This window comes from Leuciscus leuciscus (assembly GCF_965113295.1).
Source record: "Leuciscus leuciscus genome assembly, chromosome: 9".
Lineage (NCBI taxonomy): Eukaryota > Metazoa > Chordata > Actinopteri > Cypriniformes > Leuciscidae > Leuciscus > Leuciscus leuciscus.
Window position 1 is genome coordinate 31901202 of NC_138733.1, and position 25807 is coordinate 31927008.

The following is a 25807-nucleotide window of genomic DNA, read 5'->3' on the forward strand; positions in this document are numbered from 1 at the left end:
GAACAAATAAATGAATTACAAGCAATAGCATAAATAGATACAAATTAAATAAACTTTAAGTGCTTTAAGTTTTCCCATATAGCTCTAACAGTAGAATTCAGGCACGCATCCGAGAGTCGAGTTCGGGCGGATGAGTGACCTCTGACCCGACGTATGGCGTAGGATGTAGACGTAGCATAAGCTTAGGTGAGAGTTGACACCTCTCGCGGTTCAAACAAACAGGGCTGGGCAACAAACTCAAGCTCCTCTGACATTTATCTTTAAAAATTCTCGTTTTAGACTTTGTTTGACGTGTTTTGTTTTGCTCTATCCTCTGCGCTTCCGCTTTCGTCATTACGTCATGGGTCAGGTCAGAGGTCACTCTTCCACCGGAACTAGACTTGCTTACAGACATTACCGGAAGCCAGTGATTATAGTTTATAAAGTAATAAACATGGATATTTTACTTAAACAAAAAAAAAAACATCGTTTTGCTTCAGAAGGCCTTTATTAACCCACTGGAGTCGTATGGATTACTTTTATAATGGAGGGATGCACTTTTTTGGGCTTCAAAATCTCTATTGTATTACTATTCACTCTCATTATAAAGCTTGAAAGAGCCAGAATATTTTTTAAATATAACTCCGACTGGTTTGGCTGAAAGAAGAAAGTCATATACACCTAGTATTAGGATGGCTTGAGGGTACGTAAATTATGGGAAAATTCACATTTTTGGGTGAACTAACCCTTTAAATTGGCTTAAGACTTAAAGACCTATTCAGCAAAATTCACTTTTATAGATGCGTGTCCACGCCACAGCGTGTGTAAACAACCAGCCTATAATGGTAAAAATCCACCCACTTCTTTTTTTATAATCCCTATAAATCATAAACAGTCTCTCCAAACGAGCGGGGCGGGCAAACACAGGCTTCAGAAGCCCCGCCCATGGCTTGTGACGACCTGCCTTATTAGCATAGATCCCGCCCTCAGTGAGCCGCAGCAGTCGCCATTTCTGTTTCCTCGCTGTAGCAGCTGGAGATGTAGAAAAAACATTACAAATGTTCTGTTGTTAGATGTACCAACGAGCATAAGAGTCTCCATAGACTCTCGGCATCTGAGCCACTGAGCACACCGTGGTTGAATTTAATTTGTGAAGGAAATACTTAGTGTTATTCATTTCTGCAAATCATTTTACGCCGAACTGCTTCACAAACGTTCGGTTCAACCCTGGATTTGCACAAAAGTTGTTTCTGAAAGATTTTTAGATAAACATGCTAGTCGATTAGTTGAATCAACTTAACTCATTAAATGTATCCACTAACCATCCAGAGTCTCACCATCAGTGTCCGACTACGGTTTAAACAATAAGGCTGAACAACACTACTGACAATTTCTGACATTTTGGCTGCGTAACATTCTCCAGTTTTGTTGTTGCCGGAGTATTTTAAGCACGAGCTGTAAAGGCTCCGCCCTCTTCTGGAAAGGGGAGGGCAACAGCAGCTCATTTGCATTTAAAGGGATACAAACAACAACGGCGTGATTTTGCTCACACCCAAATAGGGGCAAATTTGGCAAGCTATAATAAATTATCTGTAGGGTAGTTTGAGCTAAAACTTCACAGACACATTCTGCGGACACCAGAGACTTGTATTAATAGGTCCCCTTTAAAAACACGTGGAAATTATATACTTTTGTGTCGACGCATTGACGATTTCAACTTTCCTGAGCGTCAGTCGGGTCATCGCGCAGCCCTTATTGTCAAGTGTGTTTCTCTACCTGTCTTTCTCTCTCTACCTGTCTCTCTTTCTCTGTCTGTTTGTCTCTGCATGTTTATCTCTCTCTTTCTGTCTGTCTATTTGTCTTTTTCAACTCCTGTCTTTCTCTCTTTCTCTTTCCGTCTGTCTTTCTCTCTATATATATATATTTATACAAGTTCAGCAGAACTGCTGTTGCTCTGTTGCTGTTTAACCATCAGCTAGCTCTGCTTTCCCATCATCCCTTGGTGTTGTGCTGTATTGCTTTCTACATTATTGGTTGGGATGTGAATTTGGAGACAAGCGTCTCGATTCAAATGTGATTTAAATGTGCGTGTGATATTTTATTGAATGCATGCGTGTGTGCTAAGTGTTTACTGTGCAGTGGCGATAATGGTTTAATTTGTGCTTCCATCCATGTGTGTATGTGAGTGTGTGTTTTGTTTATGAGGTACCTAAAACCCTTCTGGCGGTCGTTGACCCAGCCTTATCATGTGCGGCCTGATTAAATGCGTCATTAAACAGCCAATCGAGTGTGGGTAAAGGTCAGGGGTCAACCCAGGGTTAGCTTGACAGACGAGAGAGAGCGTGTGAGGACAGCGAGGGTGGACGGTGATGAATGAAAGGGTGTGTAAGTGTGTGTATGCATGTGTAAGTGTATCTCTCTACCAGGTGTTACAGCAACAGGCGGCACGAGATGATTAATGCGCCCCGGGTAGAACGAGTGTGAAGAGGGAACATAACTCCCTGCCAAAACACACTTTCACCTCTGTTCACACTCACAGGCGTTCAAACACACTGATGCAACCACCTGAACTACATGCTAAAGTGATACTTCACCTATAAATGACAGTTTTATCATTATGTACTCATCCTTGTGTCGTTCCAAACCTGTGTAACTTTTTTCTTCTGTGGTGCGCAAAAGATTTTAATCACAATGGTGCAGCTGCTTTTTGTCATACAAAGAAAGCAAATCGTGTCAGAAAGGGTAAAAAAAAAATAAAGGACCAGAAATGTAGTGCACTGTATATTCCAAGACTTCTGAAGTCATTTGATAGTTTTGTGTGAGAAACAGACTGAAATTTAAGTCTCATTTGTGTTTGTTTGCATAGGGATGCACAAATATAAAAATGTAATCTGATACCAATAAGCCAATAATTGTTTCCATGTTATCGCGATATCTGATAAATGGGCAATATCTTAATACTAAACTACTTTGAAATAAAAAATTGTTTTACCTTTTTACGGAATATTGCAGTATTTAATATAATTGGTTTATCCGTGCACATCATTTATTCTAATTTATGTAATCTTTAATCAAAATGACAGCTCTTGCACACTGATGGCGTGAGGGCGGGGCAACCTGTCACTCACATGAGATCCACCAATAGCAAACCACAACCATCCAATCAATTCCCCATTGACAAAATCAAGTCCCGCCCTACATTTGTTCTTGTTCGAGAAGCTGTTTCACTCTGATACACGTCACAATAGGGAAGAAAAGACTATCGCAACTTAAAGGGTTAGTTCACCCAAAAATGAAAATTCTGTCAGTAATTACTCACCCTCATGTTGTTCCAACCCCCGTAAGACCTTCGTTCATCTTCGGAACACAAATTAAGATATTTTTGATTAAATCTGAGAGCTGGCTCACTCCTCCATAGGCTTCTAAGGCATTATAACTTGCTGGCCCAGAAAATATATTAAAGACAGAAAATGTATTCTCTCTGGGCCTCGAGTTAGTTCACGTAGTGTAACAGCGCAGCGCTTCTGGGTTGTACGTCACACGTAGGCTCACTATTGGCCGACGCTGGTCATGTGTGTGATGCGTGTGACGTACAACCCAGAAGCGCTGCGCTATTACACTACGTGAACTAACTCGAGGCCCAGAGAGAATACATTTTCTGTCTTTAATATATTTTCTGGGCCAGCAAGTTATAATGCCTTAGAAGCCTATGGAGGAGTGAGCCAGCTCTCAGATTTAATCAAAAATATCTTAATTTGTGTTCCGAAGATGAACGAAGGTCTTACAGGGTTGGAACAACATGAGGGTGAGTAATTAATGACAGAATTTTCATTTTTGGGTGAACTAACCCTTTAATGTGTTAAAAGATATGCACTCTTAATGGGAAAGAACTCTTTAATGGTGTTTTTAATGGTAGTATTCATAAGTTTTTAATGACCATAGTATATCATTGTCTTTTTAAGTTGTGCTGGAGAAAGGCAAAATTTTATATATAATATTATATTATATATTATATAATATTAAAATAGGGGGAATTACATACATGTAACTGGCTAATAAATATGGAATATCAGCCTTAATTAAAATAATTAAAAATACATATTTTTAACAATAACAATATTGTGCATCTGTGTCTTTATATATGCCAAAAAAAGAAATATGGCATATGGCAAAATGGGGGGAGTTAAATGCATATGTAATATGTAATATCTGCCAATAATGAAAATATATTAAAAGTATGTTAATAATATAAATAAAAAGTTAAAGAAAATTACAATATTAGATGACCACTAATATATTGGTAATATGTTGTGCATCCCTGCCTTTAAATATGCCACAAAAAGGCATATGGCATCAGGATTGAATTCTTATTATCGCATGTCATGTGACTAATCACGATGCTGCAAAGTTGAATTATTATTATTAATTTTTTAGAGCAACAGTTGAGAGCTACGATTTACAGTGAATGATAACAAATTTTAGTTTGTTCACACATAGTTATCGTATGACTTTAAAGGGCGGTCATATGGACTACTTTATGGTGCATTTTTGGAGCTTGACTAACGATAGCGTATCTTTTGTCTTCCACGAAAGAAAGAAGTCGGGTTTGCTTCGACATGAGAGGGAGTAAATATTCACAGAGTTTACATTTTTGGGTCAACTCTCCATTAAAGTAAACTTTTGCTGTGAGAAAACAGCCGTTTCTTCAATCTATACGTTTGTTGTCTCTTCTGTTGGTGTTTAATGGTTCATATGCATCTGACTAGAGCTGATTCTGAGAGCACTTCTGTGTGTGTATGGGAGGCATGTGTTGCGCTAGACTGTTTGTGCACGTACATGTTGTGTAGAAATATAAAGACAAAGTCTTAGAAAATGGAGGAATCCTTTTAGTCACTAAAGTAGCACATACAAACACATATGTCTCAATATATTTGTTTGAGTGTGTTGTGAATGTAGTATGTGTGAATTAAAGTGCCTTGCATATGTGTGTCTATTGTGTTTTATACATGAATATGTAGATTATGTGCATTTTAAATGTGTTACACACGGGATGTGTGTTATGTGTGCATTGCATATGTGTGGTTTGTGTTGTGTGTTTGCTGTGTGTGTTTGTGTGTGGGTATGATGAGGAAATCCCATCCTACTTATGTTTTGCACTTTAAAACCCTTTAGCGCCCCCGTTTGGTGTACATGAGTATTGCATTGGTGTGAATTTGAATCTCTGTGTGTGATATCTGTGTGTGTGTGTGTGTGTGTGTGTGAGAGAGAGAGAGAGAGAGAGAGAGAGAGATATGGAGAGTTCTTGTGTTTAATCATGTTGTCTCTTTTCACGTAAGGCGGTGACGTGGACAGTATGTTTGACGTGGAGAAAGGTGTCGGCACTATCGTCATCGCTAAACCTCTGGACGCCGAGCAGCGATCATTTTACAACCTCACTGTGGAGGTTACAGATGGGACTAATATAGCGTACACTCAGGTAAACACACACACAGACAAAAAAAAAAAAAGTACTTAAAGTCTGCGTGAACCGGAAGTTGCAAACGACTTTTCTCCAGTGTTGTGACGTATTTCCCAGTGAAACGGAATATTGAACAGAGGGCAGGGTTTCAGTGTCAGCGCTCCTCCTCTCCATCTCTGCTCATAGCAGACTAACGGTTTGAGGGGAGTGGTTAAGCGTTTCCCAACTCAAGTCCTCAAACCTACGTCATCAGAGAAGGGACGCCATTCCAGACCGGTAGTAACTTTTCAGACTTTGATTAAAGCAGCACTCAGTAGCTTCGGGATTTCTTCGCTGTATTCTCGCTTTTTGCTCGCAGGTTTCTCTCTAGAGCTCCCCCCACAGCTTCGGAATAGATATTTGACAACACTGTTGTAAAAACTTGTTAGTGATTCTCAGACACCAGAGGCTATAGATCAACGACATCAAAGCAGATGGGACATTCTTTAAAACGTCTTCTTCATTCGGGTTCGGACAGCGTGAGGGAGCGCAATAATGACAGCATTTTAGCAGATTTCTTTTGGCCGTAAAGCAATTGTTTACATCGCAAGACCTGATATCACGCGAGACTTCCTGACGCAGCGGCCGGCGGCCCGCCGGCTCAAAGTTGCAAGTGCGGATTTTCCGCTCACGGGCACCAGGGGGGTGCGAAACGACCACCATTCAACCCGAAATAAGTAATATAACCATTCCAATGACTCCAAAGCTGTTCAGTTAAGGTAAAAAAAGTTACTTAGTTCACCTTTAAAGATTACGACGGCAAACAATTTTTTTCTGTGTTTTAACTTGCACGGATTAATTGTTCACCACAAGACTAGTAATATGCGCTAACAAAGTAAATAGGGTCAATTTTGATTTCAGTTGGACTTTAAGTTAAATTAAGTTATAATTAACTTTCATGGACACACACATGATTAAGAGACTCAATGTTCAGCTCCAACAACATAGTCTCACTAGTTAACAAATGTATATTTATTTAATATTTTGTGTTAATATTTTATTTATGTGTAAATATGTATATGCAATTATATGTAGGCTAATCAGAATTTATCTCCACTCATACACCAATGTTTTATATTCATTTTGTATATTAATATAATTGATATTTATATAGTTATATTAATTACTATTTATATACTTATATATTATTTCATATTTATAATCAGCATGTCTCATATGCCAATATGTTATATTAATATTATGTAATATCATTTTTTTATATAAATTAATACAAATGTATTATATTAAATAATATTTATAGTCAGCATGTCTCTCCTCTCATACACCAATATTTTTATATTATTATTATATATTATAGAATAATATGATTAATATTTTATTTATAAAAATGTTTATTTATATTATTTAATATTTATAATCAGCATTGCTTTCTACTCGTATGCCAATATTGTATATTCATATTTTGTTATTCTAATTAATATTTAATTTATATAAATTCATATTAATGTATTTATATTAATTAATATTTATAGTCAGCATGTCTCCTTTCATACACCAACATTTTATATCATTATATATTAATATAATACATATTTGATTTATATTAATTTATTTATTAATAACTCGACTCCTACACCTTTTTTTTTCTTCTTTTTTTTTCTTTTTTTTACTGAGCTTGTGATACTTAATTAGAATTTGGCCAGACACGATCTTAAAAGGCAGCATAATGATGCTTCTATCTTTTGGGCACTTTTGATGTGCAGGGAAGCAGGTTTTGAGTGTGTGTCGTCCTGACAGCAGCTGTTTAGTCGATGATTGATGCTGATGTTTGATGGTGAGAGTTTGATTGATAGCGTCTGTCATCGTTCAGATTGCCTATCCCTGATGTCAAGGTCCCATCGGATTGATCGCTTCGTTGCCATAGATACGAGTCTTCGCGATGTAATATGTGCGTGAAGGTCAGAGTTTAAAGGACACGATCCATCCTAACGTTAGAAGCTGCCGCAGTGTTTGGGGGTGGGAGGCGCATTTATTCAGTTTATTCACTCACTGTATACAAAGTAAATTAACACATACACACTCACAAGAACGTAAACACAAAAAATAACTCATTCAAATTCAGTCAACTGCACTCATTTAACAACACTTTCGCGGACACACTCTCTGTTACATGCAAATGCACTCATTTAAAAATACAAAAACGATCTCACTTACTTTCATACACACATACACATTCATTCACGGTCTGCGACACACACACACACACACACACACACACACAGATGGATCTCAGCGTGTCTCCGCAAGGGCGAGTGTGAGACGGAAGTACACGTCTGTTATTACTTTATAATTAGATCAGCCGACGCGGTTCGATCACTCACTCACACACACACACACACACACACACACACACTCAGTCGTGTGCGCTCACACTGCCTGCGTGCTCCGACGACTGCTGTGGCTATTTATACAAGTTAGCGACAGCTGAGTACTTGCGTCAGACAATTGCATTTCAGGCAGCGTTCAGCATTCAACTTCGATTTGTTCAGACACTCATGGTGCGTGTTTGTGAACAAGTCATGTGACTTTCTGACTCGTAAAGTCAATAAAAAACGAGGCTTCTTCGTTGCTTAGATGTGTTCAAATGTAGACAGTGTGGAAGGTGAATCATTCAGAATATGACCATACATTTTAGAGTTATTTTAGTATTATTTATATACTCTTCTAGTATGTATTCATATTTGGAATACACTTTTATTTTGTAATATTTTCAATTGAACTTTTTTTAAATAATTGTTTTTCTTTTCTCATTTTATTAGTTTTTTGTATTTCTAATTATCTTTATAATATTCACTTTTGTTTTAGTAATTTTAATATTTCAACATTTCTAACTTTCGTTTTTAAGTTTTTCATATAATATAATATTTTATTTCAGCTTCTGAAAGCAGCTTTTAATAGTTTTAGACAACACTGACAACAACAACACTGGTACTAAGAAAGTACAATCAAGTGCAACAGTCATGTTCCGGAAGTAAAAACTGGTGTGCACATCCCAAAACCCAGATTGGGCTCAGGTGCAGGACATCAAAGTAACATAAACAAAAAGAAAAGAAAAGTGAAGTCCGCACACTGCAAGCTACTCCAGATAAATTTATTGAAAGCATAACGTTTCGACCATCAGGTCTTCATCAGGTACAATAAAATAAAATAAAACTAATGAAAAACTACATTACCCATGATGCTGTACAGAAAATTACACCAATCAGAGAGTCGAAAAAGATCTTGTTAGCTCCACCCACTCCCATGAAGCACTGCGAATGACGTAATCAATTCGATCTCTCTACGCTCTCAAAATACTTAAATGTTTGTATAAATATGCATATTTTGCCATAAACTTAAAATCTATTGTTTGTATACATAATCGACATTTGTAAATGTGTAGTTTTATATTCCTCCATCGTTTGTAATTCGATTATGCTATTCGCAATGCTTCATGGGATTGTAGTTCTTTCCCTCACTAAAGCCTTTAAGTTGTACCTTTGTCTTTTTGTCCGATTTTGTGATTCACCTCGTAGCGGATTGGCTTGCTTCATGGTTTATAACTCTTTAACAAAGACCATTTTAAAATCCCTATGGGAAAAATGAATGGAGAAAATACTTCCGGAACCAGCGCCGCTAAAAAAAGGGGGGCGGGCACTTTTGCACTATATTTCATGTTGACTTCCTGTCTTTTTCACAGGTCCAGATTACTGTTTTGGACAACAACGACAACCCGCCAGTTTTTTCCCAGCCCACCTATGACATCACAATCACAGAGGACACGCCCCCGGATACGGAGGTGGTCCAGGTTTTGGCATCCGACCGTGACGAGCGTCACCGTTTGACCTTTAGCCTCCAGAGCAGCGTTGACCCCAGCAGCATGCGCCTCTTCCGCATCGACCCTAACAGCGGCGTCATCTACACGGCTCGCAGACTGGACCACGAGAGCCGAACACAGCACATCCTCACCATCATGGTAATCAGACAAGGCTTTCTTCATAATCTCATAGATATTATGAAAATACTGCACAAAAGTTATGGACATTAATGACTTTCTTTAATTAATCTGTTTTCAATATAAAGTATAAAGACTTGGACCAGTTAGCAACCTCATTGATGAATAGATATAAACTATTTTATTTTATTTTATTCTAGAGAGAACAATGTGACTCTCAATAGATAGATAAAACATAAAACAGGAGAGGTATTTGATTAGTGTTGGTAGTGTACATTCCCACAGATCTGCCTCCCTCCTCTCTCTCTTTAACGCTCTCCATGCTTGAGTGCAGGTATGACAGGAACAGGAGATTGCTCCTTGTGCTTTGGCAGCCGTCACTAGTTTAATGTTGTCTGCCCCTGTGTCGTTTCTCCACTGTGATCTAATTATTGATCTGATCTGTATCACTCCTTGTTTCCGCACTCCCCTGACGAGGGTGAGAGACAGTGAGTGTCATATCTAATAAGCACATGGATATTCCTGCTGCCTGCAAACAGATGAAATTTGTTATTATAATCCTGAGAGAGATGTTATCCACTCCGTCTGGCAGGGAGCGAGTTTGAGTTTGTTGTGTGTGTGTGTGTGTGTGTGTGTGTGTGTGTGTGTGTGTGTGTGTGTGTGTGTGTGTGTGTGTGTGTGTGTGTGTGTGTGTGTGTGTGTGTGTGTGTGTGTGTGTGTGTGTGTGTGTGTGTGTGTGTGTGTGTGTGTTGGTCTTTGTTTGTGTTGGATATTGCTGTCTGTCTCAGACAGGGAATTCATTTTTGTTTCTAACCTACCTCTTATTTATTTCTCTCGATCATTCTTGCTTTTTTTTTTTCTCCATACTAGGTGAAAGATCAAGAGTTCCCGTACAGACGTAGCCTTGCTCGTGTCCTGATTGGTGTGGAGGATGTGAACGACCACGCCCCTCTTTTCACCATGGTGATGTATGATGGACAGGTGTATGAATCAGCTGCTCTGGGATCGGCTGTTCTCACTGTGACTGCACTCGATAAGGACAAGGGCCAGAATGCACAAATCATCTACAGCATCGACTCAGGTATGCACACGCTCACATATACTAACAAAGTCTGGACACACTTCACTAAATGGACACACTTAACTCAATTTGTCTCATGACAAATTAATAATAAATGTAAATTGTGTTCGCAAATAACTTATTACCAATTATTTGCTTTATTGAATTAATCTGTGCTCAAGAGTATGACTTGGACCAGTAAACATAGACCAATAGACATAAGCCATAAACCATAATTCATAAACATTAACAATTTCTTTACCATCTATAAATATGCTTTTATTTTTAATGGATAAGTTGGACTGTGAAGGAAAAGCCAGCATACATGGATCGATTTTTGAAGAAGCTGGAAAATAGTTTTCATTAATTTTTTTTTTTTACATTTTTTTATTTTTTTATTTTTGTCACAACATATTTCCCATATTACCTTTTTTTTCATAATTTTAATAACTGTATATTTTTAAGATCTTATTTTTCTTACTCTCTTTTTTTTCTCTTTCAATGTAGGGAACACAGGGAACACATTCCGGATTGATCCTGTTTTGGGCATCATCTCATTGGCTCGGGAACTGGAGCTGTCAAACATTGGTCACTACGTCTTGTCTGTCAAAGCAACTGATAATGGTTCTCCAGCATTATCATCGACAGCTGTCGTCCGAATCGCGGTCACCTTGTCCGATAACGCTGGTCCCAAGTTTCCCCAAAGTGAATATCAGGCGGAGATATCAGAGGGTGTCGCCATAGGAGCTTCAGTCATCACAGTAAACGCTTTAAGTCTCTCCACCCTTACCTACGATATTCGCCACGGCAATGGTCATAGGACATTCCGCATCAACCAGTACAGTGGAGTGATCACTACACAGAAATCACTGGACTTTGAGACAGTTTCTTCCTACGTGCTAATAGTCACTGCAAGCAACATGGCTGGACAGGCCTCAAATGCTACAATAACAGTTACAGTTCTCGACCAAAATGACAATGCACCGGTTTTCCAACAGCTGCATTACCACGGAAGTATCAGTGAAGGCGCTGGGCTTAACAGTGTTGTGCAGAGTGACAACGGTCAACCGCTGGTCATACGAGCAACCGATGCTGACCGCAACCATAATGCCCTGTTAGTTTACCAAATCATGGAAGATTCTGCTAGGCGCTTCTTTGCAGTAGATGCCGGAACTGGATCCATAAGGACAATTGCTCCACTTGACCATGAAACCACACCTACATTTCGTTTCCACGTTAACGTCCGAGACAGTGGGAATCCTCAGCTCTCAGCTGAGCGTCCTGCAGAAGTGACTATTGAGGTGCAAGATGTTAACGACTGCCCACCTAAATTTTCCCAGGATTCCTATGAAGCTGTCCTTCTGCTCCCAACTTATGAAGGTGTAGAAGCCCTACAAGTTTTTGCTACTGATCCCGATGGTAATGGCCAGTCAGAGCTCACCTACTCATTGACAGACGGGAGCTTAGAACATTTCAGCATTGAGCCAAGTACTGGACTGTTGACTGTGAGAAACAGTACATTTAGCAAAGAACGATTTCGCTTTAACATCCGCGTTTCAGACGGACGCTTTTCTAGCACCTCTCTGGTTACCATCCTGGTGCATGAGGCTCTGGACAGTGGGCTGTCTTTTACTCAAAATACCTACAGTTCCAACATTGAGGAGAACAATGGCAATATAACAACAGTTGCTGTGGTAACAGCATTAGGGAACAAGTTGAATGAACCACTGCGCTATACTTTGCTGAATGCAGGAGGGAAATTTCGCATCAGGCCAACTTCTGGTGCCATTGAAACTGTTGGAGTCCCATTGGACAGGGAGGAGAAGGAGGAATATGGACTTTTGGTACAAGCAGGACGCGAGGAAGATCGTCTTCGTGTTGCAAGGGCGCTGGTCCGAGTTCAAGTCACAGATGTCAACGACAACGCTCCAGTTTTTGTTGGATTGCCATACTATGCTGCTGTGCAAGTAGAAGCGGAGCCTGGGACTGCAATATTTCGAGTGACGGCAGTGGACCGAGACAAAGGACAAAATGGAGAGGTCAGCTACTTTCTACAGGATGAACTGGGACATTTCGAGATGGACCGTGTGAGCGGCGAGCTTCGCTTACGGAGAGCTTTCGAGGCTGATCTCTCCAGTGTGGAATATCAGGTTCTGGTGTTCGCCCGTGACATGGGAACACCACCTCTGTCCTCTTCAGTCACCTTTCCTGTTACAGTGGTAAACAGAGCAATGCCAGTATTCGACCGACCATTCTACTCGGTAAAAGTGAGCGAAGATATACCAGTATGGACTCCAATTCTGGGAATAAATGCCAGCAGCCCTGAAGGCCAGAGTGTCCTTTACACAATCAAGCATGGTGACCCTGGAACGCTCTTCTCCATTGGATTTGACACGGGGGTCATTAGTGTCATCTCTGCCCTCGACTATGAGACCAGCCCTGTCCACAGACTCATTGTTAGAGCAACGGACTGCCTCACAGGTGCTCGTGCAGAAGTGGACGTTGAAGTTACTGTTTTGGATGTCAATGACAACCCTCCAGTGTTTGAGCGGCCATCGTACAAAGCCGTCATTTCAGAAACTGCCATGATTGGCACTGCAGCCTTGCAGGTGCTCGCAACGGACAGCGACTCCAAGAAAAACGCAGCTATACGGTACCAAATCATTCCAGACCATACCAATAGCACTGACCACTTCCACATTGACAGCAGCAGTGGTCTAATTCTGACCGCTCGCTCCCTGGACCATGAAACCATCCAGCGTTATGTGTTTCTTGTCAAGGCAACAGATAATGGCTTTCCCCCACTGAGCAGCGAAGTGTGGGTCACAGTCGATGTCACGGACACCAACGACAACGCTCCAGTGTTTAACCAACTGCTATATGAAGCCTCAATCAATGAGTTGGCACCCAAAGGGCACTTTGTAACATGCATACAGGCCTCTGACGCAGACCGCTCAGACGCAGAGCGCTTGCAGTATGGTCTGGTGTCTGGAAACGAAAGGATGCTGTTTGAGATAGATGCCGCCTCTGGTGTCCTTACCCTGAGTGGCCAGCGACGTGTGCAGCGCATGCCTTCCGCCATCACCCTGAACGTAAGTGTTTCAGACGGTGTCTTTACCAGTACGGCGCAAGTGCATGTTAGAGTAGAGCGAGCTAATCTGCACACCCCCCAGTTCACCCAGGGCATGTACGAGGCCGATGTACGGGAAAACGCGCCAGTGGGATCAAAGGTCATCGCAATCAGGGCGCAAGATGCTGATCCTGGACCGTTTGGGGAAGTGAGGTATGTGCTGCTCTCAGATTCCGCTCGAGACTTGTTCAGTATTGATGGCAGTGGACAAATTATGACTCTTGAGCGTCTGGACCGGGAAGAACGAAGTGAGATGGTGCTGTCCATTGCGGCTGTGGATGCAGGTGGCCGATCTGGATATTGCAGTGTCCGGGTCACTGTACTAGACGAGAATGACAACACTCCACTTTTTAGCGCCTCAGAGTACCATGCAAGTGTGCGGTCTGAGGTTGAACCAGGTACCCTTGTGATGCAAGTGCAAGCTTGGGATGTAGATCAAGGTGCCAACGGACAAGTGAGCTACAGTCTGTACAGTGAGGCCAGCCTGCAGGTTACTGAACTTCTGGATATCGACCCGGACAGTGGCTGGGTTGTCACCAAAGGCAACTTTGCCTCGTTGCGTGGGTCTGTACTATCCTTCTTCGTTAAAGCCTCTGATGGAGGTGCACCTGTTAAACATTCCCTTGTGTCAGTCTACATACATGTTTTGTCCGCTGATGCGCACATACCTTCCTTCAGCCAACCACAATTCTCCTTTACTGTGCCAGAGGACATGCCCATTGGTTCCTTGCTGGGTGCAGTGCATCTACACACCTCGACTAGCCACTCTTCCTTACCAGTAAGCTTCTCAGCGGTGATCGGACAGACTCCAGAGAGTAACAGTGATGGAGTGTTTGTGGTAGACAAAGAAAGTGGCACTATCAAACTTGACAAAGCACTGGACAGAGAGCTGACACAGGCCTATCATTTTAAAGTGATTGCAATGTTGCAGCAGGGACGGTTGGATGCTGTTTCGGCTGTGGATGTGGAGGTCAAAGTGCAAGATGTCAATGATAACAAACCTGCGTTTGAGTCAGATATCTATGAGGCGTCAGTCACCGAGGGTCTTTCTCCTGGAACTAGGATTCTTCAAGTGCGAGCTTTGGATCCTGATTGGGCAGCTAATGGTCAGGTGACGTACAGTCTTGCTCCACCTGGGTTGCTTGGTGGCTCTGGCGGTGAGGACATTGAAGAGCATGGTGCCTACTTTACAATTGACAGCAGCTCTGGTTGGATATCGACTCTGAAAGGGCTGGACCATGAACAGAGCCCAGCCCACAGTCTTACAGTCTGGGCATTTGACCTTGGAGATCCTGCAAGCCAGTCGTCCTCAACTACTATAACTATAGCAGTGAGCGACTCCAATGACAACGTACCGCAGTTTCTTCAGCCCCGTTACTTCGGAAGCGTACGGGAGAGTGATGCACCTGGTGAAGTGGTGGCAGTACTTAACACAAGGGACAATGACAGCTCACCTGGAAACCGACAAGTCACCTATCATATTACAGGTAAGAACTTTTGGAACTGGCAAAAAAAAAAAAAAGCATAGGCCTATATATATGTATTGAAAAATCTTTATAAATCAATATCCATTTTCTTAAGAAGCAACACTGAGTAAGATGCTTAAAGGTGCTCTAAGCGATGTTACGCATTTTTTAGGCCAAAACATTTTTTGTCACATACAGCTAACATCTCCTCACTATCCGCTAGCTGCCTGTCCCCTGAACACACTGTAAAAAAAACGCGGTCTATGTAGACACCCCAGGCTCCACAAACGGCAAGAGAAACAAACTGGGCTAACCCGCACCACGAAACATAACAAACTGTTCCAGCCAGTAACCGACAAGAAGGATTTGGGGGTGGGGTTTGGAGGGTTAGTGCGCGGATGAGAAGGAGGGAGGGTCTAGCTAGCCTCCGTTTTGTTTGACAATACTTTAAACGTCAACAAGAAGTGACGTCATCCAACATCACTTAGAGCACCTTTAAGGGATAATTTACACAAAAATTTAAATTATGCCATCATTTACTCACCCTACTGTCACTCCAAACTGAATACACAAAATAAGATATTTAGAAAAAATATTTTTTGTTCATACAATGAAAGTCAATGGGGATCACTGTTGTTTTGGACGCTACTGACTTTCATTGTATGGACAAAAACTCAATATTCAATATTCCTCAAAATTCAATGTCTTTGAATTTCACAGAAGAAAAAAAAAACTTGTATGGGTTTGGAATGACAATGAGGTTAAATGAGTAAATGAGAGAATTTTAATTTTATATTTCTATTTCAGCTACCCCCATTTTTTCATGTGCATAAAATCAAGCAACAATCATGCAGATTCTTTAGACAATCATTGGTTCCAGCTTGACAATGCACACACAAAAAAACATCCATAAAGAAATATAGAGAGAAGACAAACTGTCTTTTCATGCACAAGGTTTTGAAAATGTTCAACGAGCACATATAGTTTTGATGCCCTAATACCATGCAGTATAACTCTGTGTGTGTGTGCTCTCAATCTAAACATAGCCTGATTTTCTCAAGCCCTGTTCTGCATGTAAGCATAATGTAGAACAACGCTATTATAGAATGTCAGAAGTCCACAGTAATTACACCTCATTCATCCTTTCCTGATAATGGATTATTCGCTCTAGGGCTACCAGCTGGATTTTGCGGGTGGATGCAGACTTATTCTTGCTGGAGAGCAAAACCACACTTGTTTTATAAGGATTTTATTAAAGCTGTGATGCAACTGCATGCAAATTATACTGGTGCGGATTTGTGATAGGCAAGCGCAACTCTTCACTTCTCCAAACATAATACAGTGGCATTTCCGAAAGCAGTAGTTTAGGTGGATAGTGTCTTTCAAAAGGGCAAATATAAAACTCCTCCTTATCAGCATCTTGCTCAGCCAGCTTTTAATATACTTTTATATTCAGGCAGTGTAGAACACCTTGCTTGGTGACAAGAAACAGATTGCACACACCATCACGCACATACACACCTTGCACATGCTCCTAAGCAGCACACACTTGTAAATTAGGCGCTCAGAAACTCATAACATTGAATTAGGGAGCTGCCTTGTTCTATAATTCATGCTTTTTTCACACACGCACACACTCAAACGCAGAAACACACTTCTTGGCCTGAACAGAATTTCGATTAAGCTCAACCTTTATGCTGTGATCATGATTTAGACTGCCACCAGCAGGAGCAGTATTTTTAACAAGATTTACCACGCACAACACTCACTCACTCACACACACACACACACACACACACACACACACACACACACACACACACACACACACACACACACACAAAGGCTCTGACTCTTTACTTAATTGCAGCCCACAGCATTGAAACCAAAGTAAACATTGTGACACTAGCAGTTCAGATGCTAAATGTTGGCTTATTGTTGTTTGCGTTGTGTTAAGGATTGTTTTCTGAATATTGAATTCTCTGTTGTGTCTAAAAATACATATATATATAATAGTAACATAAAGAAATGTAAAATATAATCAATATCTAATTAAGTAAATAAAAATAAGTAAAAATATACTTGTGTAAACACACACATATATATAGTTTTGAAGCCTAAAAGATTAAAAGATCTCTATTCATTGTATTTGCATGGAAAGGATTTCAGAGAGAAAGTCATACACGTTTGAATTTTTATATTTGAGTCAACTATCCCTTTAATTAAATCATAGCCCACAGCATGCAAACTAAAGTAAACTTTGTGACACAAGCCTTTGTGTAGTTGGCATGTGTTCTACTGAGAATCTCTCTCTCTCTCTCTCCCTCTCTCTCTCTCTCTCTCTCTCTCTCTCTCTCTCTCTCTCTCTCTCTCTTTCTCTCAGACCCTCGTCGTCTGTCTCCTTCCCTACAGTCCACACTTTCATAACGTTTAAATCCTCTAGTTCACGACAAACTCAAAGGTCAAACAGACTCTAATACACTTCTCTCAGCCCAGCGGCACAAACTGGCTCAAAGAACCGCACACCGTATCATAATACACACCAGAGGGAAAGAACGAGACACATATACAAACAGATTTGAGCTAACATCTTTACTCTCCTTAGGAAACTAAGGCATTGTGGGTAAACTCACCTCTCGGGGTATTTTACTGCCGTGTTCAACAGAGCACAGCGCAATTAAACAGTAAATAGTTACTCAATGGTAGTTAATTAGATCATTTGAACTTTTATTTAGAGGTTCTTTGCTGAAAGTCGTTTAAGGGTTTATAAAGGGTGTCTTGAACCTTGTTAGACCAGCAAACTGCGTATCTCTTTTTAACAGCAGTGCCGAATATTCCCGCCGTAACAGCTAAGATTTACCAGCCGTTAAATAGCTCTTCGTGTTGCTGTCTCGTAAAGGTGAAAGTTCACTGCAGAAACACTAATCGACCAGAACTGACGTTAAACGGCTTTAAACACATCAGTTCAATTTAACTGCTTTACAAGAAGTAATAAATATGCTGTTATGAGAGCAATATCTTATGAATTTGTATATTTAGTTGATTTTCAAACCTGCCATAAAGGCTGTCTGATAACCCTTTACAATAAGGTTTCGGTAGTTAACATTAGTGAACTACTTTAGTTAATGAACTAATAATGAACTCCGCTTCTACAGCATGATTAATATTTGTTAATTTTTATTTCAACATTTACTAATACATTGTTAAAATCAAAAGTTGTATTTGTTAACATTAGTTAATGAACTGAAGTAACATGAACAAACAATGAACAGCTGTATTTTTATTAATTAACATTAACCAAGATTAACAAATACAGTAACAAATGTATTGCTCATGGTTAGTTCATGTTAGTTAATACATTAACTAATGTTAACAAATGAAACCTTATTGTAAAGTGTTACCGACTGTCTGATCAGATTGTAATTACATTTTTTTGTCGTCCAATTCAGTCCAATTCTATTCACATTCAATTTATTTCAAGAATATTTTTCTTTTCTTTTTTTCTTTTTCTCCAAGCACCCATACATTAATAACAAATGTTTAATGCATCTTCAGAATATTTTTATACACTTAAAAATAACTCGATGTCATTGCATTATACACTACCAATTAAAAGTTTGGGGTTAGTAAGAGTTTTTCATGTTTTTGAAAAAAAAATAATAATCCCCACCCAGGCTGCATTTATTTGATCAAAAAAATACAGTAAAAATAGTCATATTTTGAAATATTATTACAATTTAAAATAACTGTTTTCTATTTGAACATATTTTGAAATGTAATTTATTCCTGTGATCAAAGCTGAATTTCCAGCATCATTACTCCAGTCTTCAGTGTCACATGATCCTTCAGAAATCATTCTAATATGATGATCTGCTGCTCAAGAAACATTTCTGATTATTATTGTCGATGTTAAAAACCACTAATACATTTTAAGGATTATTTAATAAATAAAAAGTTTAAAAGAACAGCATTAATTTAAAATACAAATCTTTTGTAACATTTTAAATGTATTTACATCCTTGCAAGTATTAAAAACCATACTGACCCCAAACTTTTGAACAGTAGTGTATATTGCTTTTTTCAAACATCATGAGATTTGAAATGATAAATGACAAATGATTGCATTATTCACATCAGAAGCTTTCGAGCCATTGCTTATAAAGCACAGCAAAAGCATGCAGCTTGTCGAAGTCACGCTAAACAGCCCCTCAACTAAGTGAGCGAGAGCGTGGGATAAGAGAAATGAAGTCGGAAGGCGTCCAGGCCTTTGTTGACGTGTCTCAGATAGAAGCTGTTCTGTGTTATATCAGCCCCCAGCTGAGTTAAATTACTCTCTTTATTAGATGAATAAGGCAGCGCGTGTTTGTACTATGAGTGTACAGTAATTGGATGCTTGTCAACGCGGCTGCTTTGATTATAGAGTCGTTTCCATTTAACTCTCGCTCTCATTTTTTCCCTCTTTTTTTTCATTCCACCTCTGTCTGCTTGAGGTTTAAAAGATGACCTGTCCTAATGAGCCGGGTAGGACTTCAGTACGTGGGATAAATCTGGAAGGCGTAATTGATGGCAGTGGTGATCATTTAAATGTGAATAAAAAGAACTGATTATTACAATTCATACTAATGAGCGTGCCATCATTGAGAGGACTAATGGAGGTTATTAAGACATGCAGATAAACCTGGAAGTGAGCGTGTGTTGTGTTACAATCGGTAGTGGATTTTATTGCTGCTTAAATTGTCACAGACTATTGAGAGATTAAGTGTCCGGTGTAATCTCTTTTGTGTGTGTGTGTAGGTGGGAACAGAGGCGGCGTGTTCGCTCTGGGTCTGGTTCAGGGAGAGTGGAAGCTGTACGTTAAGCGACCGTTAGACCGCGAGGAACAAGAACGGTACCTTATCAACGTGACGGCGACAGACGGACTTCACGTGTCCATGGCAAACGTAGAGGTCATGGTCATGGACACCAACGACAACAGTCCCGTCTGTGACCCGGTGAGTAAAACATTTAACCCTGCAAAGCCTACGGTGTCGTATTTGACAAGCCTCTAAATTATTAACATGATCACAATGGTTTGAAAACCTTCTGAACACATGCCTTCTGTCGTCATATTGCATTCCTGCAAAGACGACTGAAAATCGCAAAGACCCGCCCCCTTTAGTTACTGTCCGACAAGCCATGCTGCTCTCACGCCACATCATGTTCTCACACAGTGAAAAATACATCGCGGAGCAGAGAGGACACTGACTACGCTCCGAAAGACAGGACAGACCAGGTTACTTTTGATATAAAACAAAATTACCCAAATTTGAAACAATAAATACCGTTTTGTGGCTCTTTAATGTGTCGTGACAGATCGCTGTAAAGCCTCAGTTAAAGCTGCTCGTGAACCGATCATCTCTTCCTTCTAGTTCATTTATAGCATCAAATAAACATGAATGAACATCAGAAGGAATGTTGTTTCAACTGTGGAAAGACGTCAGTACACACCGTTTTTCAAGTTCAAATCCACCAACGTTTATCTACTAACTCTCCTGACTGCTTTGTCGAACAAAATGGCGGATTCGGCGGATGGCGGATTATGATTGGTCAGATCGCCTGTCAATCAAACTCCCTGCGAAGGTTGAATTGACATGAGGGCAGTTGCGTTTTAGACCGTGCGATTTTGAGTGTAACACTGAGTGGTGGGATATTTTGCTAATAAAATGATCGTGCCATAAGAATAGCTTGAGAACTTTATTATGTCTGCTCGTCTTAGCGGCCCCTAATTTAAAAACAAATGATCGTTGCGACGGAAGCAAATCAATCAAAACTAACTTTAGATGGAAAATAACTTAACTCTGCTATAAAGCCAAAACAATCTCTGTTACCTTAAATTATACGCTTATCTCTGTGAAGCTGCTTTGAAACAATCTACGTTGTTAAAAGCGCTATATAAATGAAGATGACTTGACTTGACTTGCTCTCTCGGTATCATCATGTGAACTTTTATTACATGTTACGCATGCGCAGTAAGGTGATTTTAAGCATTTTCAGATGTTTCAGTGTGGATGAGAAACTTTAGGAAAACATTTTGAAGCATTTTGAAATCAAAATACAGTTTTTAAATGTATCCAGATTAATGTAGATGTAGCCTTACACTTATTTATAATTTAATATAATATAATATAATATAATATAATATAATATAATATAATATAATATAATATAATATAATATAATATAATATAATGCTGTTTTTTAGTTTGTTGAAAATCTAACCAGTGCATTTTTTGAGCATGTTTGCTTGGCAGTTTCAAATCTACATGGTAAACCTGAATGATTACAAGCCAAAGCCAGGAATATTTTTGGAACCAGTGAGTCCACTTACAGCAGCCAAGAAGTTTAGGAGAAATGATCTATGAGCATAAAACATGACCTTGTTCAAATGAGGTCAAGCAGAAAATGAGGTCAGTCGGTTTAGCAAGGGCATTTAGGTTAAGTCTCAAAACTTATCGAGCTGCCTAGATACAGTATGCAGCGTTTTTTAGAATTATAGGTGCATCATTTTGGAGCAAATCAATAATAAAATGTTCATGCATGAAAGAATTCATTTTTGATACTGAATATAGTTGCATTCGAACTATATAGGCTATAATGTGCCTACTTGCCCAACAAATTCTAATCAATGCAATAAGTGTACCTAAAATAGCCAAAACAAATAAAATATTCAGACATACTAATGATGCAAAAATAAAAAATTATATTAAAAGTTTGAATGTGCCTACAGTGACCAAAAGCCTGTAAAATTTTAGAAATGTTCAAATCAGATATTCAAATGTGTCCACGATGGGCCAAAAAAATTAAATCAGGTGTTCATGTGTGCCTATAATGGCCAATAATGATTGAATTGAACATTTGAATGTTTCCAATAATAGCCAAAAATGTTTGAATGCACATATGATGGCCCAAAACTATTAAATCAGATGTTCATGCATGTCTATAATGGGCAATAATGATTGATTTGAACGTTTGAATGTTGCTATAATGGCCAAAAATTATCAAAGCAGATGTTCAAACAATTGAAATGATCATTTGCAAATTGGCTAGAAATTATCTAATTGAATTTTTGAATCTTCCTACTGACCAAAAACATTTGAATGCCTCTATCATACGATAAAACGACTAGACTTGCCAAAAAATGATCCAATTGAATGTGTCTGTGATGGCCAATCATGTTTCCATGCACTTATAATGGCCGAAAATGATCAAATTGAATATTTGAATGTACCTGCAAATTGTCCAAAAACATTTTCATGCACATATGATGGCCAGAAATGATTGACTTTTGAACATTTGAAAGTGGCTGTGAAGGCCAAAAACGTTTGCATGCACTTGTAATGGGCAAGAAACAAATCAAATCAAATCAGATGTTTCTGTACCTATAATGGTATTGAAATGAATGTTTGATTGTACCTACGATGGCCAAAAATGTTCCAAGCAAGTGTTTAAATGTGCCTACAAGAGTCGAAAACATTCAAAACAAAGCATATTGAAAGGCCGAAAATGCACCTGTGATTGCTTAAAACAATTAAATCATGTTTTTTTACAGTATGTGCTTACAATGGCCAAAATGATTGAATTGAACATTTGAATGTGTCTTTAACCCCTTCCTCATCACCCCCAATTTTGGCAAGTGCTGCATACATGAAATGCCCAAAATAAAAAGGTTACTGCTCATAAGTAATTCTGAATAGAAACATAACACATATGCATTTAGAAAGCCAACCCTTGAGAGTTTATAGTTCAAGACTCAAAATTAACCAGACTGTTATTAATATTGAGATATATAAGCTCAAACAGATTTTGAACTAAAATAATCCAGGATCACCAATGATCCCTGACAGGTAAGGGCTTTTTAATGCTCTTAAAAACGTTCAAATCAGATATTCAAGCATGTACAATCATGAGAAATTATTGAATTGAGCATTTGAATATGCCTATCATGGCCAAAAATGTTTGAATACACCCATGATGTCCAAAAAACGATGAAATTAGATGTTCAAATGTGCCGACATGTTCAGAAGCGTTTCGTTACGCCTGTAATGAGCGTGTTTGTGTCTGTAGGCCGAGTATTCGGTGTCCGTGTCTGAAGACATCCCCCTGAATAAGCAAATCCTCCAGGTCAAAGCCACAGACGCTGACGCCGGCTCAAACGCACAGATCCAGTTCTCTCTGTTGGGTTCTGGAGCTGAAGACTTCATAATGCATCCACGCACAGGTTTGAGAGTGGTCGGGTTTAAAGAGACGTCCTGTTTATGGCGTTGCTGTTCGCTTATAAGACTCTTTCTCGCACTGCAGGCGAGCTGAGGACTGCCGTGGCGCTGGACCGTGAAAAGGTCGCTCGGTACTCTCTGGTTGCCCGTGCGACGGATGGCGGCGGTTTGTGGTGTGAAGCTGAGGTGACGGTGGTTCTCTTGGACGTGAATGACAGTCCTCCGATGTTTAGCATGCCCCATTACACCACTAGCGTCTACGAGAACACCGCCACTAAAGCTCTGCTGACCCGGATACAAGCCATAGACCCTGATCTAGGTACGAGCATGTCACACTTCTGCACCTGTAGTCTCATATGCTTTCATTGTGGGGGTTAAATCTTTTTTACAATAACTCTAATAGAGTATTTAAGCTTCATCCACTATGTACCTATCACTGGCAAAGCCTAGCAATTAACTTAAGAAAATGCTATCAATGTGGTAAAACATGCTAGCAAAATGTTAATTCATGTTAACAAAGTGTTACATAATGCTAACAACGTTAATTCAAGCTAGCAAAGTGTTAAAGCATGTTAACAATGTGTTAATTCATGATAGCAACATACTAATTATGTTAACAACGTTAACTCATGCTAGCAATATGTTAATTAATCATAATTAAAATTAGCAATGTTAAAACATGTTAATAAACGTTAGCAAACGAGTTAAATCATGTTAGCAATGCACTTAAACACGTTAGAAACATGTAAATTCATGTTAGCAATTTGTTAAAACCTGTTAATTTATACCATCAATTTGTTAAATCATGTTAGCAACATGCTAATTAATGGTAACAACATATTCAAACATGCTAGCAAAATGCTATGTCATGCTTGCAGCATGTTAAAAGATGTTAACAACATGTTAATTCATGTTAAAAGTGTGGTAAAACATGCTATCAATATGCTAATTAATGCTAACATGTTAAAACATGCTAACAAAATGCTAATTCATGTTAGCAATGTGTTAAACATGATAGCAAACTGTTATTTCATATTAACAACGAGCATGCACGCTTTAACAGCATGCTAAAACATTTTAGTAACATGTTAAATAATGCTAGCAACATGTTAATTCATTGTAAAAAAAAATTGCATGTTAATTCATGTTAGCAATGTGTTAAAACCTGCTAAGTCATGCTAGCAAACACATTCATCATCCTAGCAGCATGTTAATCCTGCATGTGTTTTATTTTGCAGGTGTTAATCGTAAAGTGGTTTATTCCCTTGTTGACTCGGCTGATGGATTCTTCTCCATTGATAAATCATCCGGGATTTTGGTTTTGGAGCGTTTGTTGGACCGCGAGGTTCAGTCTTCGTACCATATAATGGTCCGTGCATCAGATCAAGGAGTTCCTGTTCACCTTTCCTCTCTGGCGAACATCACTATCACGGTTCTGGATATTAATGACAACCCGCCCGTGTTTGAGAGGAGGGACTATCTGGCAACACTTCCTGAAGATGTCGCAGTGGGTACGGAAGTGGTACAAGTTTACGCAGCGAGTAAAGATATTGGCACCAATGCTGATATTTACTACAATATCAGGTCTGGAAACCAACAGGGCCATTTCACCATTAACATCAATACAGGTGAGATGCATTACATAAGAGTCAATGCTTCATCAATCCTTCTTCCAAAAATCCTTCTTTGTCTTACCCTGATTGTCTATGATAAGCCTATTATAAGTGTTTATATTTTAAACCTGTCGGGATAGTTTTCACAGGAAATTGCGTACATACGATAGAGAAAAGTTGCTCCGGCTACTTTGACATGTGTCTGGTGTGTGAGTGGCAGAGGTTAGTTTTCACAATGAGTGAGAAAGGTTGACATGGAGTAGCCTAGATAAATCTCAAACCCCCGGAAAATCACTTGTTTAAAATAAACGCCAAACAGAGGAGTCTGCTGGCATGATAGCAGCATGCTAAAACATGGTAATCATACTATACTAAATAATCGTAGCAACATGCTAATTCATGCTAACATGGTGTGTCTGTGGTGTTCTTTCGGCGCTCCTAAGAAAACTATTGGACGTCTCCAGTAGACCCAATTTTTCCCTAAAATCGGACAGGAGGAGCTCTAGGACTGACTCACTGGGTAACCTCGGGTTCACTTCCCCCAAATAATGTTAGCAATATGTTAATTCACATTAACAATGTGCTTAAACATGCTAATTCAGGCTAACAGCATGTTAAATCATGTTAGTGATATACTAAAACATGTTAGCAACATGTTGATTCATGTAATTCAGCAATTCATGCTAGCAATGAGTTAAAACGTTAACAAATTAAGTCATGCTAACAGTGTGGCAAAACATGTTAGCAGCAAGCTAATTCATGTTAGCAACATGCTATTTCATGCTAATAATGTGTGAAAACATGCTAGCAACACAATGTTAGCAACATGTTAAAACATGCTACAAAACATGCTAA

The 25807-nt window shown here is 39.3% G+C and overlaps 1 protein-coding gene and 1 long non-coding RNA gene across 3 annotated transcripts in view; one reads left to right on the plus strand and one right to left on the minus strand.

Annotated features, from left to right (window-relative positions):
* The window catches only part of fat3a (FAT atypical cadherin 3a), a 160980-nt gene that overhangs the window by 108011 nt on the left and 27162 nt on the right, over positions 1–25807 (plus strand). For both annotated transcript variants that reach the window (XM_082180841.1, XM_082180842.1), the window contains exons 8-15: positions 5316–5455; positions 9177–9452; positions 10302–10512; positions 10999–15108; positions 19882–20078; positions 23191–23344; positions 23425–23658; positions 24578–24967. In XM_082180841.1, coding sequence (XP_082036967.1) covers positions 5316–5455; positions 9177–9452; positions 10302–10512; positions 10999–15108; positions 19882–20078; positions 23191–23344; positions 23425–23658; positions 24578–24967 — 5712 coding nt within the window. The remainder of the gene's footprint in view (positions 1–5315; positions 5456–9176; positions 9453–10301; positions 10513–10998; positions 15109–19881; positions 20079–23190; positions 23345–23424; positions 23659–24577; positions 24968–25807) is intronic.
* The window catches only part of LOC309506943, an 87554-nt gene continuing 82588 nt past the window's right edge, over positions 20842–25807 (minus strand). Inside the window, exon 3 of the long non-coding RNA XR_014208974.1 lies at positions 20842–21048. This is a non-coding gene — a long non-coding RNA (uncharacterized lncRNA). The remainder of the gene's footprint in view (positions 21049–25807) is intronic.